At 35.0% G+C, this 19,740-nt stretch overlaps 1 protein-coding gene across 1 annotated transcript in view; it reads right to left on the reverse strand.

Annotated features, from left to right (window-relative positions):
• The window catches only part of LOC122813845 (zinc finger protein 708-like), a 72,837-nt gene that overhangs the window by 27,841 nt on the left and 25,256 nt on the right, over positions 1–19,740 (reverse strand). The window contains exon 3 of the mRNA XM_044086381.1: positions 12,636–12,971. Coding sequence (XP_043942316.1) covers positions 12,636–12,842 — 207 coding nt within the window. The 5' untranslated portion in view covers positions 12,843–12,971. The remainder of the gene's footprint in view (positions 1–12,635; positions 12,972–19,740) is intronic.

Genomic DNA, 19,740 nt, shown 5'->3' on the forward strand with positions numbered 1-19,740 from the left:
ATCAAGATTTTTCTTGAAGAGTGCTAATGAGGAGCTCTGTTTGACATAGACAGGTACTCTGTTCCAGAGTATGGGAAGTCTCTGGGACAGGAATCTATCCCTCCAGCATGTTCTGTTTATTGCGGTGACAAGGTTTAGGTCCCTAGAGCGTGTAGCTCGGAGGGATTGGGATTTCTTTAAGTGGAGCATGTCCAACAGCTCTGGGTATGACATAGCTTTGTATGTTAGGCAGAGATCGTCCCTGAGTAGGCGATATGCGATGAAGTAAAGCTGTAGTTTTTTGAGACGGTCTGCGTAGGGCATCTGTTTGAGGCCAGTAATCCTCTTTGTGAGGTATTTCTGTGGTCTTTCCAGTTGTTGTAGATGTCTTGTGAGGTACATACCCCCTTTAGCCAAATGTTTGTTGGTCTAGTATTTATTACAAAGGTGGAATGTATTTATTACAGAGATGGTATTGACTGCAAGTGTGCCCCCCCTTCAGCCATAAATTTGTTAAAGTGACAATGAGCCACAATATTCAAGAACACTGCATGCAGTGGCACTCAGTCAGTGTCTGATCCTTTCTGTATTTATTATTTATCAACTGGGCTACACAGGCAAGGTTATTTAAAGGTATTTAAGGTTCTTACAGTCTGGGAGGAAATGGTTGTAGACCATTATTTACTAACCAAGAGGATAAAAATCTGAAGATATTTTTTTTAGAATTTTTGGCACGTGGAGGAATCAAATATGACACATTTAATAGATTATAAAAAGTTTGCTTAGTAATGCTTTAAGTGTAAAGAACAAGAGGATGAATTACATCTTGTAATATAGCAATACAATTTTCCAATTACACTAATAACTGAATCATGGGAGAAAAGGAGTTAGTTTGGTGATATTAATCCACAACTCATTAACAAGCAGTTTGGAATCCCAAAGCAAATTAGAAAAAATAACTGGTATTTTGCAAAAGTAACTCCCTTGGGAGAATGTAGATTGTTAGCAACATATAGGACAACAAAAATTAATATTAATATTTCAAACACCAAACATTTCGGAATACATTAGAAAACTATTTGGATGATTTGCCAACAATAATTTTAGGAGCTTTTAATTAGCCAGGTATCAACAGAAAAACATATCAATGTTAATATAAGGAATCTTATTTCTTGGATATGCTAAGTGAATTTAACTTTAAACAAAAAGTGGAAATACCAGTTAGGGGTTCAAATATACTGAATATAATATTAGAAAACAAAAATAATTTTTTAACTAAATATGGCTCACTCCATTAAATCTTCATATCATGAAAGTATTGTTTGCAATACAATCTTAAGTAACTGTATAACAGGTGACTGCACTAAGGTATAACTTACAAATATTAGATTAGAAGGCTTTAAAGAGTGATATTACAGGAGAATAAACATGGAGGAAAATGTAATGTGGTTATATACATCTAAAAATACTTGTAATGTGGTTATATAAATCTAAAAATACTTGTTAAATCTAAAAATACTTGTTAAATGTACGGTTACATTGTTAAACATTATTGGAATCTGACAATATATCTAGGGAATTTATCGATTTAATGTCAGATACAGTTCGCTCCTCATTAAAGAGAATATGTGTCTGTTGTGACAAAGATTCGTACCCAATGACTGGAGAAAATCATGTGTTGTTCACACATTTAAGGGATGAAATAAATATAAGGTGAATTACCTCCCAATAAGTCTCTCATGCATTTTAGGGAAATGTTTCAAGACGTGTATCAATGAAACTTGTGGAGGATGGTAATCATGGGGCAGGTCTGGATAGAATAGATAATGGTTTTACAAGTATATCAACCTTGACTGACCAAATAAAGTTTTGTGATAAAAGTTTACATAACATTACAGGAAACTCATATACTTAAATGGATACATAATTACTTAACTGGACATGAACAGTTTATACTTTTACAAAGCACTAGATCATGCTGGAAGAAATTAGCCAAGGAAGTTTCCCCAAGGATTGGTCCTGGCATCTACATTTAACATGGTATTTTCTGAAATGCTTACTTCATCAAAATTTTGGTTAATAAAATATGCTTATAAGTGAAAAGTCAGTGCCAAAGTAAACAACTAACAGGATACAGACAATTTAAATAAATAGTCCACTATACTGATTATGCTATAAAGACTGGGTTGCAATTTAATTATAAGAAATAGAAAGTAGTTATATCTGGCAAATAAAAATGGGGTAAGATCGAGATAGTGAGTAATACATAAGAAATAGTCTATTTTGTAAAGGATCTTGCAACTATAGTTGGAAAGGATATCGATTTTAAGTATCATATTCAAGATATCCAAAGTTTGGCATTGAGACAATTGTTGTGGTTATTTGAGAGTGTGATTGGTGGGTGATTGTTGACTCCTTGGAGGATGACTGACTGGGGAGCTGGAGCTGCTGTTTGCTGCTGAATGAAAGACTGGGATTTTATTGGCATTTGTGGTTACTTATATCTTTGTTTTATTGTGGTGGTATCATTTTTAATATAAAATGTTATGTTTTCAAGGATGGTCCATTTACTATTGTAACACTTTGTAACATTTTCAGCAGGGACTGTCCTGTTACTGTTGTAACACTTTGTAACATTTTTAACATCGACTGTCCTGTTACTGTGCTAAACTTTTTAGCAGCCAAACAAGTGTGCAGCAAGTGAATTGCATAACTAACATTTGTTTCATTTTCTTACAGCTTGAAAGCTGTAATTGGTCTGTTTATAGTAATCTTGCCTTTTAACAGTCACGAATGAGCAGCAAACTTGACTAATGTACTAGCCATGATGCTGGATAGAAGAATGTCCTTCCTTAGATCACTGAATATTCCAAAGTGTTGGGTTATCTCACTAAATAACCAAGACATCTGAGCAGGGTACCAAAGCCAAAACCTTACCTACTGCCATATGTCTGACATATGACCTAAGCCTGTATGTTTAAGGGTGCATAAGCAGAAATATGACCGTAAATCCCCAGATTATCATGACATCAGTCCAAACACAGGCCTTGCAACACTCTACCTGTTCTATGCATGGTCATTAGTACCATTGGCCTTCACTGGCTCAGATAAGTGCCCTAATGGAGAATTTTCTGTTTTTAGTTGTTTTGCTGATTTTTGCTCTATTAGATGTTAGCTAGGCAAGGAAATTGCAATTCAGTAGGCTCACTCCAAGGATCTCCACCCCAGTGCCTTTTCTGCTTAAGTACAGAGCATGGGGGTGGGTTTGGCATAATGGCTAAGGTCTTTACTTTATAGATACCACAGGGTTCGATTCTGACCTTGGATTATAGGCCAGGGTAGAAATGGCCTTTCAGGGCAGTTAGCCTAGTATTCACCTATGAGCCTATGAAACAATCTGATCTTGTCTCTATTATCTTGGAAACAGCAGATTTCAAGAACTTAAAAAGTATATTTATATTTATGATTAGATCTATACAGAATATAATGTATCTTTTTGCATTCTATTTCTGACATATGAAGTTTAGAAACCTTTCAAATACAATTCTATATAAGAACAACAAATATTAAACAACTGATGTATTTTGACAGGTAGAAGTTTCTGAAATATTTTTGTACATTATATAGACTAGTAAGAAGAAAATTATGTCTGGGATTTAAGGCATCAACCAATGAAGATTTAAAGAATGAAATTGAACTTACTTTAGTTTAGAAATATCAAGGATAAAGAGACAGGGTCCTAGTTATAGAACTGATAACAATAGGACAATAACAAGAATGGATATTGTGCCACCAATGATAACCAGACTATGAAATAAAAGCCCAGTTGTGGTTAAAATTCTAGCTCATTAAGTATATTTAGTAAAGATTGGATGAATGTATGGGGGACGATAAATACAAATTTGGGTTATCGGGACTGCAGTTTTAAATGTCCGTAATGACAGAACATAACTACTTTAACTATGAAACTACAGTGAGCACACAGACTTGACACTGGTGCATTTCATAAAGCAAAACTACCCCAATGGCAGACCACATACGACTGGTAGTCTGCACAAGAATTACAAATGGTCAGTGCAAACTAGAAGCAGACAACAGTTTGTAGTGACTGTTTAAACAAAACCTCTACTGCTAACATGCTCACTAAAGTGGTCCATGGATCCTGAGTGTAAGCTCCCCTCCCATTTTGCATACCTTCATCTTCATCACTGTTATATATAATGATTCGCTTTGGTTCACAGGAAAGTACCAGGCTAGCTACCTTGGTGGGCCATTTTAAGTATAGCCAGTTTCCATTTTGGTGCTTTAATTAACCTATCCTGTTTGGTGTTGTTAGACTGGCTTTTCCCTATAGCCAGCTTCCATTTTGGTGCTTTAATTAACCTATCCTGTTTGGTGTTAGACTGGCTTGTCCCATCTCATGGATGATAACTGCATATTACCTCTAGTGAGGAGAACTGGGATCACAGAACAGATAATTTGAGGAGAGTCATGTTTGGAATGAAGCATTTAGTAGTTGCGTTAACCCATTAGTAGTACAGGGAGCAGTCCTGTGGTAATTTTCTATTACCCCATCCATAGATCCAAGTTGTGATTGAATATGAATAAGGATGGTCGCTGTTTTATGTAGATGGCATCTACTGCACAGCAGAGAAAACCATTCTGTAAATGCTGCAGAAGAGGTTTAGATCCTTGGACAGAGTATCGCTCAGACCATTTGACTTGCTGATGTTCAGCAAGTCCATCAGTACTGGGTTTGAGGATGCCTTGTATGCCAGGCACAGCTCATCTCTTAGCAGTCAGTAGGATAATGAGTACAGTGAATTAGTCAGTGTAGTATGCATTTAGGGCTTGTATTCTTAGTAAGGATCTCAGTGAGCATTCCAGTTGTTGCATATGTCTGAACAGACCAAGAAAAGTGGACAATCACATCTCTAGATCTAGTTGCAATCTCTGTTTATAAGCTGCACAATATAGAAAGCCTTCCTTATGACAGTGGACACACACTGGTCGAAAGACCACTCTGAACATAAGATCCCAAGTCCCAAACAACTGCAGGGCGGTGTAAGGAGAATGTTGCATTCTTGTGTGCGCAGTCTTTTGGATGGGACGTTAAACCAAGGTCCCATCTGCATGAGTTGGTGGTAGCTCAGCTTCATGTAAAAGACACCTATCAAAATGAGTAGAGGTCCTTTATTTACATCTTATTTACATAAGAGCTTATATACATATTTATATTTTTATCCATTCATAAATGTACATATTTACAAAATTACAACTATATACCCAATTTCATTTTTATATACAGACTCTAAATTTAAATTAGACCCCACTCTTTTTAATAACTATCTAATTTTTCTCATTATTGACAATATACATTTCCCATTAAACACAATTTCATTTATTCACTCATTCCACATTAACCATACTACATAAAACAATTTATCCATTCTTGTTTTTGATTCTTTGTTTCAATTCTTATAATACCCACATTCAACCATATCCATATTTATACTGTTATTGTCTGTAAAATCTCCAAAGAAATTTTCAGCACATAATTTTTCCCCACAATTTTTTTACTCTCTGGCATTTCAAAAAGACATGTTCCGTGTTTTTTCTTCACTACCGTACAGACTTATTCTTTCACTTTTCTTTTTATACAACATATTTTCTTTTACTGGTATTTTATTTTTATTTCTAAGCTCCATAAAAATCTTGGCGTTCTACTTTATTACTACACCATTTCTTTCTTTCTTTTATTGTTTTAATCATTTCCTCTGGTAACATTCCCCATGGATTAATACATTAATAGTGTCTCATATTTTCATACCACATTTTTCTATTTTCTTCTGTTTCATCAGTTTTTATTTACCTCATTTTTTATCTTTTGTTGATAATTCTCTACTTCTTCATTATGACCTTAATTTATTCTTTTACATCTTGTTACATCCTCAAATTCTTCATACTTTAAACAAATTTTAAAAATGCTGCATAGACCACTGGATTTAACAAATCTAGTCCTCCTCCTCCTTTCTTCATATACAATGCTCCCCTTTTAACTGGGTTTAATCTAGAACGCCATATAAATGAAAATAATAACTTCTAATAATTGTTTTACATGAATTATAGGAATTGTAAACACACTTAATAGACATGTTGTTTTACCCATAATACTGAATTTATCAAGTTCACTTTCTCTTGTAAGCTAATCTATATATTTTCCATAAAAACTAATTTCTTTTAATTCTTTAATAATGATTCCAATTGTGCTTTATTCCCTTCTTTACCAAAATGTATACATAACACAGAGTATTCTTTCACTGTAAATTGTATAACTGCTATTTTACTGTGTCTTCTATTCCTTTACCTTTATCTTAATTTAATGTCCTCTTTCTTTCAAACAATCAACTACATAAAGTATAGCTTCTCTCATCATATACTATTTTTAGCTGTTATATCATCTGCATATGTCATTACCACTGGAGTTTCTACACCTCTTTGCATTACATATTTTGCATTTTTCATTTCACAGTTAACATTGCTAATTACCATATTCATAACTAAAGCAAATAACTACTCATAGGGTATCCTTGTCTTATACTATTCCTCATCTGTATTTCTTTATTTAACCATCCAGTCTTAGAAACTTTCTTGATTTTATTACTAAAAGAGTACCTCTCCATGAAATCCCCAAAATGCTTTATTAATATCACCTGCCACAAGTTTTACATTCTCTCTTTGCTTTAGAATATCATCCAACATTTCTTTTACTATCATTAATAATACTTGACATCCTTTTCCTTTCATATAACATGGACTTTTTTCCATCACATATTACATCTTATTTTCAAATATCTTCTGTATTATTTTCATCAGTATCTTATCATCTGTACTGTTTAACACTACTGGTCTCCAAGTCTTAAGTCTTCTTTTTTTCCTTTCTTCAATATGAATTTTAATATTCCAATACTTAAATCATTATGGTTCAAACCTTCATTTAACCACTCATTAAACACTTGTAACAAATATTCTTTTTGCCATTCTCCTAAATGTTTTACACATTTCAAATCCAATTATGTCTGGACCTGTATCCAAATCTATACTTAACTACTTTATGCAATTCATAAAAAGTAATTTCTTTTTCAACTTCTTTATTCACTTGCTCTGAGATTTTTTTTTACTTCCCATATTTAATTACATTCTCTCTTTTATATGACATTTCTTCTACACAATTTACTACAGTTTCCATAATCTCAGATGGATTTCTTTTTACTTCTTTTTTGTCTTTCATTTCTCTCATTACACTATTGTCTTTCACTGTGTTACTTAAATATGCTGATATGTCTTCCTTTTTCCCTTGTAGTAAATTCCTTTGTTTATATAATTCTTTATTCTTCTTTCTCTTTATCATAACCTTCTCATTCTTTTCTAAAATCCCAAATGCATTACATACCCTTTTCATATCCTTATACGACTCTGCCATTGTAAAAAAAAAACTTCTTTTATATTTTCTTTTAAAAATAATCTAGCATCCTGACCAACTAATGTAAAACCCCTCAAAGTAACAGTCCCTCCACAACTGTACAGTCAATTCCTTTCCTTTTTCATCCTATTCTTTTTATCTTTTTATACCCTTTCTTATTCTAATATATTCTTTATTTTCATTTATTTCCATCCATATTGCCAAATGATCTAAATCCTGTTACAACTGCTTCTCCTTCTGCTACACATAAACTTTCAGATATTAAAGCAATAACCAATGACGTGGTGTAGTATATTGAAGATTTACCCATGGTTGGTGTGGTTGAATCATGAGGGTGAAGCCCGAGTGATTAAACAAAGGCAACCATGGGTAAACTTCAATATACCACAACCATGGAGTCGGTTATTGCTATTATACAATGACATTATTTAAGAAAAAAATACTTACTTTTCTTAAATGTCTTTGTATACTGGCGGATTACTGTTCTTCCGCCAGTTGTGGTATACTGCTTCTTCATTTTGATGTATTGTGCATGCGTATGGGACTTGCATTCCCACGCATACCCAGTACATCAATGCTTTGAAATGGAAGCAACGGAGAAAAGAAAGTCTCCATTGCTCCGTTTTCTCTCTCTTTTTTTTTAATTGTAAAAAAAAGGTTTTGTGGCAATTTACACCAACGGAAAAAAGTCCGGGAGACGAGACCTTTTTCTGTTGGTATATTGTGAGGTTTACAATGGGCACACTGGTTGGATTGGCCAATCAGTGTGCACGTTTTGGAATATTAAGCGGGGGTCATTGTATAATATAAAATAACCACTTTCAAATTTTAATATACCCCTTCTATACATCCATACTTTTCTATTTCATCTTACCAATTTACCACATTTCATAACTTATTTCATTTTTCTTACATCAGTTCTATTTTTTACTCCTTAAATCACAACTAAAGTCTCCTATTATAATATCCATATTTGCTACTACGTAATCTAACATCTTTACAAATAACATATGCATATATAGCCACACATCTATAAACCTTTCCTTGCCACTGTAAACCTACAATAATCTTCCCATTCTAACTAATGTTACATCTAAGATCATCACTATTCTTCTGCATCAAAATGCTATAACCATACAATGCTCATTTCCCAAATTCCATATTATCTCTCCATACCAATTTTTTTCTTTCTGCCTTTGAATAGTATACTTTCTGCTACTTTATGAATATAACATTCATGTTATTTAATTTTTAAGTAATCTATTGGAATCTGTATTTTTTTTTAAAAAGGGTGATACATTATTCATGAGTTTCATTACAACAATATTTATTTATTTATTTTTGCTATACCGTGGGTTTACATCTTTAAAGATTTGTATTGATTAAATTAATCAATTGTGATGTATTTTATTAACTGACGTACTTATGTATGAAGTTGAACTGTTACTTTGTTCTGTGCAAGGATGAAAGCGCTTAACCTCTGAACAAAATGTTATAAATATTACTTGCTTGACTGCCCTTTGGTTCTTAGAGGCAATGGGTTATTACTGTTGTTTTTTTGACTTGTTTCTGTTAGTTCATGGTTTGCCTATGCCACAAGTGCTAATTCAATAAAAGTGTTAAAAAAAAAAAAAAATTAAAAAGCTTTGGACAGGTTGAGATATGCAGACTGTACTGTTTTAATTTCATCCATTGATTTGGTGTTCTTTTTAAAGAAGAGTATGGCCTGCCCTTGACGAATCCAAACTGATACGGGTCCAGTGTTTGGATCATTCCAATGTCCTTATTGATTAAGTCCATGACAAATCTTTCCATAGCTTTAGATATGAGTCAGTTTACACTTATGAACTTGTAACTCCCAGAGTCTGTGGAGGAGGGGGGGTACTTGGCAGCTCAGCGGTGTTTTAGATGTAGTTACTCTGCACTTGTAGCCACATTACTTTTGGCTACAACGTCACACAGCATATCCAACAATTCATCATGTCTCTGAATCAAAAAACATGCTGTGGATTGCCTTTGCATACATAACACATATGTGGCCTAAACTAGGAATGTAGTTGTGCATGCACATGTGACATGGCGTAAAAGACACTTTATGAATCGCACATGGCTCTGTTCTTACATACCATCCCTGCACAGCTGCAGTCTGTGCTTGTGAATCTTGCTGAAAGTTATATGTAGAGTAATATATTGTATCTTGATAGTAAACAACACAATGAATGAAAATCTTTATGTAGTTATGCATATAACAGCTAAGATATGTACGCTAAGCAAGATTTAACAACAGAAAGCTTTCTTTGCATTTACAACACTGTGCTTTCCATTATGGATAACCATTACCCTTGGGTTAATGTGTAGGATATCACTGTAACATCAATATGAAATCCTTTACGGACCTCCTAATCTTAGAATTTCCATTACTCCCATGAAGTTGGCTTTGGTTTACTTAAACTTGATTCTTTACAATGTCAATTCCAGAAAGTTTAAATTACAGGTTTTCATTTGCTTCCATACACTGATTCTGGCAGTAGAAGCTTTTTTAGGTCACCAGTTTTTCATGGAGGTGGCCCTGCTATAGCCCACCCTGTTAGAAAAACAACAATAAACTGACTTTGTAAGTATAGACAATGAAACTACCTTTACAGTCAATAGGAGAAGTTGCACTATAGAAGTACAAACACGAATAATGCGAGTGGGAGAAAGAAATACACAGGAGTCTGAATGCTGGTGAAGAAACTTAGCAAATATGCATGTCTAAGTTAACAAAAGGAGGGACGATTCTAGAAGCAGAGGAAAGGCAGAAGTGCACGTAACTGTAGTTCAATAGCTGAACCTCAAAATAAAGACCAAGGTAAGCGTGTATGCAGTACCTCAGAGCCTTCCTCTTAATCTGAGGTACAGTATCCTGGAAGTGGTAAACATCAGTAGCAGGGGGCTGTAATAATAATATAACAGATTTTAGTATTTACTGTATTGTCTTACTGTTCACAGATTTTTTAACTCCTACTTTGGTTTTAAAATTACAGGACAACACAAATTATACTGTACCTGTAACAAACAAAATAACTACTTTTTTTAAAGTTTCTTATGAATAAAAAGTACATACCAGTTTTGAAACTTCAAAAATTATACTTCAAATACCAAAAGATTATTTTGCTCACTGTGTCGAATCTATTTTGCAGTACCATAAACTCATTTCAATACTATAGTTAAAGACGTATAGTAAAAAAAAAGACTATGCTAAAACCCCTTCACATTTCAACACGTTGCAGTACTTGGTTCTTAAGTTTGCAACCAAAACAACCAAACTATGGTTTATATAGAAACCACAGAACATTTAATGCAATAATGTAGTGCTTTCATCTCCAATGTAGCTTTCAATTATCAATTACCTGTCAAAACACAAAATATAAATCAGACGCAAATTAATTTATACATGCGATGTTTCTGATGCATATTAAAAAAGCAAAAGAATGGCTAGTACTATTGGTAAAGACAGATAAATGCCTAACTTACGGCCAGGTGACTTGGGTGCACCTAACAACCCGCGCACTTACTGGCAACAGAGGCACTAGAAAGGAACAGCAGCTGTCAGTGTGCCTTTGTCAGGGTGATGGGCTGCCATTGCTCCAATTCAGAGGACTGTAATGATCATTCTGCTCAGATTCAGAGGACTGTAATGATCGCTCTGCTCTGATTCAGAGGACTGTAATGATCGTTCTGCTCCGATTCAAAGGACTGTAAAGATCGTTCTGCTCTGATTCAGAGGACTGTAATGATTCACTCTGCTCCGATTCAGAGAACTGTAATGATTCACTCTGCTCCGATTCAGAGAGGACTGTAATGATCACTCTGCTCTGATTCAGAGGACTGTAATGACCTCTCTGCTCCAATTCAGAGGACTGTAATGAGCACTCTGTTCCAACTGAGATGACTGTAATGATCGCTGTGCTCCGATTCAGAGGACTGTAATGATCACTCTGCTCCGATTCAGAGGACTGTAATGATCTCTCTGCTTCAATTCAGAGGACTGTAATGAGCACTCTGCTCCGACTGAGATGACTGCAATGATCACTCTGCTCCTATTCAGAGGACTGTAATGATCACTCTGCTCCGATTCAGAGGACTGTAATGATCACTCTGCTCCGATTCAGAGGACTGTAATGATCACTCTGCTCTGATTCAGAGGACTGTAATGATCACTCTGCTCCGATTCAGAGGACTGTAATGATCACTCTGCTCCGATTCAGAGGACTGTAATGATCACTCTGCTCCGATTCAGAGGACTGTAATGATCACTCTGGCATTTGAGGTGCACTGTGCAACTAAAGGGCACCATACAAGGAAGTATGAATGCACCTTATGATGGCAAACATTTTAACAAGTCATAGCCATGGCCATGGGAAAAACCCAGAAGCATAAACAATTAAAGGCTTGAGGTACTCCTTCTGTAAGCTTATGATGCAATCACTCAGTGTGCAATTCCCACCTCTTGGGTGGAGTAAATGGGATAACAGCCTCTCCTGTCTGGTGGGAAAATAGGTCTTCAGGATCAGCACTAAGGAAACTAAATGATCAACATGAAGCCAAAGTCCGAAAAAAATTTAACAAAAGAGAACATACTGAACAATGAGAAAGTGAATAAAACCCTTGATGAGAACAAATGTTGTTACAGCAAGAGAGAACCGGATGGTCAACGTTCGTCTGTAGACAAACATTGACCATACAGTTCTCTCTTGCTGTAACAACATTGACCACCCAGTTCTCTCTTGCTGTAACACTGACCATTCTATTCTCTCTTGCTGTAACAACATTGACCATCCAGTTCTCTCTTGCTGTAACAACATTGTCCATCCAGTTCTCTCTTGCTGTAACAATACTGACCATCCAGTTCTCTCTTGCTGTAACAAATGTTGTTACAGCAAGAGAGAACTGGATAGTCAATGTTTGTCTACAGACAAAAAAATAACAGAGACTGAAGTAAAAAAGGGACCCACCCCAAAAAATGAAAGTATGACACATTCACAAGGACTAAAGCAAAAAAGGTGAAACAGTAATTCTGAATTAAACATTCTATATTTAAACTGCAAAGACATAATTTCAAATGATGCTTCATCTTGACTACCACACACTCATTCCATGTTCAAAGACAACAAATGAAAAGCACCCTTACCGTAAGTAAGCAGGGAGGTTCCTTTTGTTTAAAATCCACATTGCTCACAAATGTCGTCCTAGTTGTCACATCCTCATTTTTAATATATTCATACTTTTCTTCCATCGTTTCCAGAATTTCTGCTTCCTCATTCTTGAGATCCAAGTCAGAGTCTGCCAGGTGTGAGGCAATAATTTCATGTTTAATGCAATCAAGACTGTCTGTCATGTCTTTCAGAATGTTTAATTATTCATCTGTAAGTTGCTGATTGAGATTCTGTTCCTCGTCTTGGAGTAATTATATATACAGTTTTGCAAATTCCCATTTGCTAAATTCCTCTAGAGTAAGAGCCTCTTCCTATGGAATAATAAAGAGAGATATAAGTATTTCCTGAACTTGTAGTCTATCTTCTCACCACAGAACACATTTGGTGAGCAAAACAAACACACTTGCAACACAGTGTATATCCACTAAGCCAGAGTACACCAAGTTGTTAAAAGATCAGTGCATAAACTTCTCAAAGTAGTAAGAAACCTTAATCATTAGTTCACATAGCACAGCCACCTTCACCCTGCACACAAATGGTCAGTACACATACCATTAAGAATCACAAGGCTGCAGACTCCAAGCAGAGTGGAAAGAAGTAGGCAGGACAGAGATAAACTGGTAGAAAGAGAGAAATCAAAACTAAATAAGACTTTTTACAGTTAATGATGTGTGGGATAATGTTCTTAAACCGTTAGACATATAAAGTTTTTATCTTGTCAGTGAAAGACCCCCCCCCCCCTGTATAATATTTTAAAATGTTTCAGGTGTTCGTAAAAAAGTGAATGTGTATCCTTGGAATGATTATGTTTTCAATGCACAAAATAGGTCATTAAGAATAAAGTGAATATTCAATTTAGGACTGAAGTATAGGGAAATGATTTAGAACAATATTCGAGAAAAATTCTCGCTTGATGAAAATCAAAGACTGCAAGGGTGTATTTTCTGGAGGATGGGAATGTATGGTGACACTGCATGTAAAAGGCGGCAAGATACAACACATACCTAGTGTCATAAATATTGATAGTGATACAGGTGTCCTGAGATATTGGGGAACAACCAGATTGGTTTCTTTTGTAGTGAGAAAAAGCATGTAATATGACAATGTGCACAACATGGAGAGGGAAAAGACATGCAGTTAAGAACCGTGTAGCAGAATGCTACACGTTTATTTTATTTATCCTTTGTTCACGTGGTTACTCCCACTAGGCTTGTGGCCTCTTTTCAGAGGATACCCAAGGTGCTACTTAAACTACTAGTGCAAACATGGCTATGGCAGTAGAGAATTTCTCCTACTCTTTAAGGGCAGGCCAGAAGGTAGCCGTGGCTTCTACTGTAAGAGAATGGAGATGGAAGAACTAATTGCGGGTGGTACTCAGGGGAGTATAGGTGATCTTCTAGATGGCGAGACGGGAGAAAAAGGAATGGAGTTATAGACGGAAAAGGAAGAAATGCTGAAAGATGCCAAGTTGTTTGCAGAAAAGAATGATAGAATTACAATTATACAATGACCCCCCCCCCATTAATATTCCAAAACGTGCATGCTGATTGGTCAGCATGCCCGTTGTAAATCAGACTTATATTAATGGAAAAAGGTCGCCCAGACTTTTTCTATTAGTATAAGTCTTTTTTTTTTTTTTGTGTGTGTGTTACAGAACAATATACCACATTGGTAGTGGTTGTACCATTAGGGTAAAAACATGAGGATGTAAGGGCTTTTATACATACTGGACTAGAAAAATTTTTAGAAAATTATGTTTGAAACTTCCTAGAAGGCTGAGAATTTTGTTATTGCTTTTGATGGAAATAGAGACTGTGAGCCATGGAACAGTTATGTAAAAAAGAACAAATGCATAAAAAGGAAACCTAGAATTCAATTTAGGATTTCTGAAGTTACTGTTGATTAACTAAAAATTTTTTTTGACAAGTGCAAAAATATAGGTGTGTGTGTGTGTGTGTGTATATATATATATATATATATATATATATATATATATATATATATATATACAGATCTATGCGAGTTGATTGAGTTTTCAGAAACTCAAACTTCATATCAGCGAAACAATATCATTGAATTTCTGAAAACTCAAACATTAAATAAAGAAAAAAAAAGTATTTTTTCTGGTTTTGTAGGGTGTCAAGCCCCCTGCACACTCTATGTGGGGGTCTGTGCCCACCACACCCCCTGGTAATTATATATTCCAACTCCGAGATTGCACTACATTGAGGAAAACGGTAAATTTCTTGATCCTCCCTGTACTGCAATCTCCATTCAAAGGCTTAGGGTTGTACTCCACCTGGTTTGAATGACCATGTATCACTCCTACCTGCGTTAAAGTTAAAGGCATCCAAGCCCAAAAAGGGCTAAAAACAAAAATAAAATTTCCTGTTAAAAATTAGACTATTTATACCACTGTGGATTTTTATATTATACTATTTACAGTATTTCTTTGCCTACATTTTATGTATATATTTTTTATGGATTTTTCAATACAAGTATACTTCAATATGTAACCAACATCAGCATTTTTAATATTTGCTATTCATTTACACTGTTTCATAAGGTTTTCATAGATGGTTTTTATGAAATGTTTTTTACATGATGGTCTTCTTGAGTTGCTCATATAGTAGCAGTTTTTTTCATGCTTTTATGTTTTTTCAAGTTCTATGTATTAAGTCTATTTATTACAACCTACAGTTTTAAAAATGATTTATTACAAACTAGTTCAACATATGGCTATTTATTTATTCACCAATGAGAATTAGTTTATACATATATATATATATATATATATATATATATATATATATATATATGCTTCTGAGGTATTTGCATAGAATATTAAACCAATTAGTTTATATCCAATTAGGAGGCATGGTGCTGTTTAAAAAACGGTTTAGTGATTGGTTTCTTGATTCTGATGAAGTCTTCTGTATGAAGATGAAAGCGCTTAATCCTGCTGTGTAATACTGCTGTTTTTTATTGTGTATTTGGAGCTATTAAATATCTACTTTCTACACTTTACGTTTTTGAGCCAGTGGTTTCCTTTATTACACTGTTGTGCACTCGTCTGAGGAGGGACAGCCTTTATTGGAGCTTTGCCTGCTACGATTGTGTGCTGCAGAATCTTGATCATATCGTCTCTCTGATATAAATTTAGAATTTCTGAAAACTCACTGATAGGGATCCACCTATCTATAATATATACATTTAACACCACCTATCTATAATATATACATTTAACACCTTTACTGAATTATCACATACAACATAGGCAAACATACTTATAAAATAAAAGTATGTATTACATACATATAAAAGAAAACCATATTAGCACATTTCCCAGTTACAAACATTATACGTTATATAAATTCCTTTATATGATTATCATAAATCTAGCATTACATAAATTGATCAATTAGTGATTTTCCTTAAACTTTACATTTTGCATATATCGTTCCCAAAATTTCCATTTTTTATTCTATGCAATTTGATCCTGCCCTTTTCTAAAGATCCCACTTCCAATACTTCAAATACAGCTGGTTTAGACTTTGATTTCTATTTTCTAGTAATTGATTTTTGGTAGCCAGCAGAATTAAATTTAACAAGGCCTTACTATGTCTAGGCAATTCAGATCTTCTAATTCAACTCATAAAATTGAATTTCCATAGTTATACCCACTTGTTCACCCAACATTTCTGACAAGAGTAGTCTGTAGGAATTTTTAACATCTGCCAACTCATTACACTCCCAAAACCTATGTTGTTACCTATTTCTTCCCCATCACACCTCCAACACTTGCCATCAACCCGAGGAAAAATTCTTTAGAGTTTGCTTGGGATTTGGAAACCATGTAAAGACTTCCAAGCAAAAATCCTAAATCTTCTACACTTTGTTGCATATTTCAGAGCCATACATATGTTCTCCCATTGTTTCTTTTTGGATTGCTTATCCAGTCTCCCGTTCCAATCTTTTCTAACCTCCTCTGACAGATTTCTATGGTTATCATGCAATATTTTATATAGCCTACTAATGAATCCCTTATTTAACAGCAGCTTCTGTTCTAGACTCAGCTAAAACTCAGTCAAGCAGACCTTTTATGTAGGATTCTCCTATCCCTATCTCTTTGCCTATATCTAATATCAGTTCCTGATAGGGAATGCGGTATCTAGCCTGCAGTCCAAATGTCTTCATAGCCTCTTCCCATTATATTGCCTTTCCCTCTCTAGTTATTTGCTCCCAATACCTCAGTTCCTTTGACAGTTTCTCCGGTAAATTCCAGCCCCCCTCTTGCCTATTCTCTGTACCCCTAACTGCAGTCATCCCTAATGGCAGAATCTCCTTTCTCAAGTTGGCTTACTTCTTAGAATAGTTTCTGCTACTTTATGAATGCAATATTCTGCTGGGCTGTCACTCTCCTTAATGATATGCATCTAAAATCCCACTCTCTCTCTCTCACTTCTTGAACCCCACCCGTTTCCCCATTTCTTCAGCATCCCTTTCCACTTTGAATGATAGCCTTCTGCTTGAGTTAAGTGTATCAGTCTTAATTGAGTAGCTCTAAAACATCCCTTCAACTCAAATAATCCTAAACCAACTTGTTCTATTGGAAGGATCAACATATCCCACTTGACATTTGCTGTTTTCCCCTGCCAGATAACATATTTCAACTCTTTATTAATTACTGTCAACAACGTCTCCTCTGTTTGACAAACTATAGAGACAAATTTTACTGCCAGTATCTTGTAATCCATATCCATAAAATAACAGCTACAAGTTTCTCAGTTTTTGTATGCTCTTTTGTTTGGTCTCTTTCCACAAATCCTTAGCTGCCATGACAGAATCCTTTTTAATCCATACTCCTAAATACTTCATGTTACCGTGTCCCCATAAATATGGGCATTGTTGAACCAATTCATGTGTAGGTACATAGTTTACAGCTATTGCCTTTGTTATATTTTCATTAGTTTTATACCCCCCAAAAAAGACTGGAAAGTGTCTCAAAATGTTGGCTCAAACACAAACAACAAGGGGAAACAGAACATCCCTAACTAGTTCCTCTGTTTGGACACAACTTATCAGAAAGGCACCCTCCCACATTAATTTTTCCTCTGATCCCTCATATATCCTTCTAATTTACCTTATTATTGTATCAGGGAAAGCAAATGCTTCCATTGCCCTACTCATAAAATTCCAGCTTATTCTGTTGGATGCTTTCTCTGCATCAAGACCCACCAGCAACAGTAGTATCTTCTTACATTCTGCTTCCATCTGGATCATCAGCATTCTATTAATGTTGCCAAATGTTTGCCTCTACTCCACAAAGCCACACTGATCTATATCTATCAATTTTGGCAATACATTTTCCATTGTTTTAGCTATTATATGCAAAGACTTTACAATCGGAGTTTAAAACTGAAATGGGTTTATATGAAGTTGTGTCGGATGGGTCTTTACTGATTTAGGTATTACAGCCATCACAGCTAGAAAACAATTTTGAAATGTCAGGACCCGAAAAGCGAAGACTGAATGGCCGAAAGATCAGACTTACATATACTAAGGCCGAGATGCCATTTCTCATAATATTTTGTTTTCTTCATGGTACAATGATCTCAGAGTTGATATATATAAGTTTGGGGTGAGGGACTTGCCACCCCCCCACTCCCTGTAAAAAGTTTTAAGGAGAAGAGCGATTTTTGACATTCACACTTCTCCTGTGTTTTTGGTCTTTTTTATTTTGGCTTTTTCCACTTGGCATTTCTAGTGGGACATTTCACAGCTTTCAGCCAGGATGTTGATGCTTCTCCTCCCTTTAAAATGCTGTTAAACAAAACCTTCCAGGTTTTTATCACTTTCTTCACTCTTTGCTTTCAGACTTACACAGGAACGCCATCTATATACCATCTATTCCAGGAGACATTTCTGCAAATTGATTATACGTCACCATTTTTATCTCATCTCCTTCTATCTTAACTGCTAATTGTTGAGCTTCATTTACCTCTAACCTTGGCATACTTAAGTCGTCCATAAATATTTCCATTTGTGCTTTTTCTGGATTTCCACATTCGTTGCTTTATACAAATTTTCATAAAATTTCTTAAATATTTCTCACAATTCTACACGATGTCTGGTTATTTTTCTTGTTACAGGATCCGTAAGTTTGGCAACAACCCTTTCTATTTTTGTTGCCTAGGGTGTGCTAAAAGTTTTTGTTTTCTGATGTTATCAAAAATAATAAAAAAAAAAACAGTTGCTTAAAAGCAATACTCCTTTACTTTCTCTTTAGCACTCTGTAGTTGCACCTCTTCTTCTGTGAGATTCCCTTAGTCTACAATACTATAACCTTTGTCAGCCCCCTTCTATTTTTTTTTATTTCTTAACCGTAGCATTCAGTTCTAACCTATTTTTAAACTCCACTTTTATTCTATCCCGCTCACTAGCTATAATTTCTGAAGAAACTCCTATCTTCCCTAACAACTCTCGAATAATTTCCACTACCCATTCCTTAAATTCCTCTTTTTGACAGACAGGTGGGAAGTGCCAGTGTCTCATTTTTCTTCATTACTCTGCATTTTTATCTTAGTTATTGGATGTGTGTTGCAGCTTTAAATTAAATGCACATGCTCCTGTGAAATATAATTTCTTTGTAGTTTAGCCCAGTTACTGAACCTTGGGGAATATATAAATTGTCTCCTTGTTCCTACTACTGAATTCACATCTTCCATACAACATATTTCGAAAATGTCTACAAAAGCTACCCTCTTTTATTCTGTTTTCCTTTCTAGGTCCCCCAGATACATCCTGACTGTTGCAAAACAAGTTCCAGTCCCCATCTATATCTATAAGTAATATTTCCTGCTGAAAGTGGGTTATTTCTCATAATTTTTTAAGCTCAATAATAGCAGCTTTAGTTGGAATAAAAATATGTGTCAGAGTAATCCTCTTCCCTTGCCAGTAGCCCCTTACTACCACAAAGCTATCATTATCATCTTTTTACCTCTTCTATCCCTGCTGGAGCTCCTGTAGCAAATGGTACAAGTACTCACATTTTCCTTTGTCCCTGATATTCTGATGAAT

This window comes from Protopterus annectens, chromosome 10.part0, assembly GCF_019279795.1.
Source record: "Protopterus annectens isolate FY-2018-M chromosome 10.part0, PAN1.0, whole genome shotgun sequence".
NCBI lineage: Eukaryota > Metazoa > Chordata > Ceratodontiformes > Protopteridae > Protopterus > Protopterus annectens.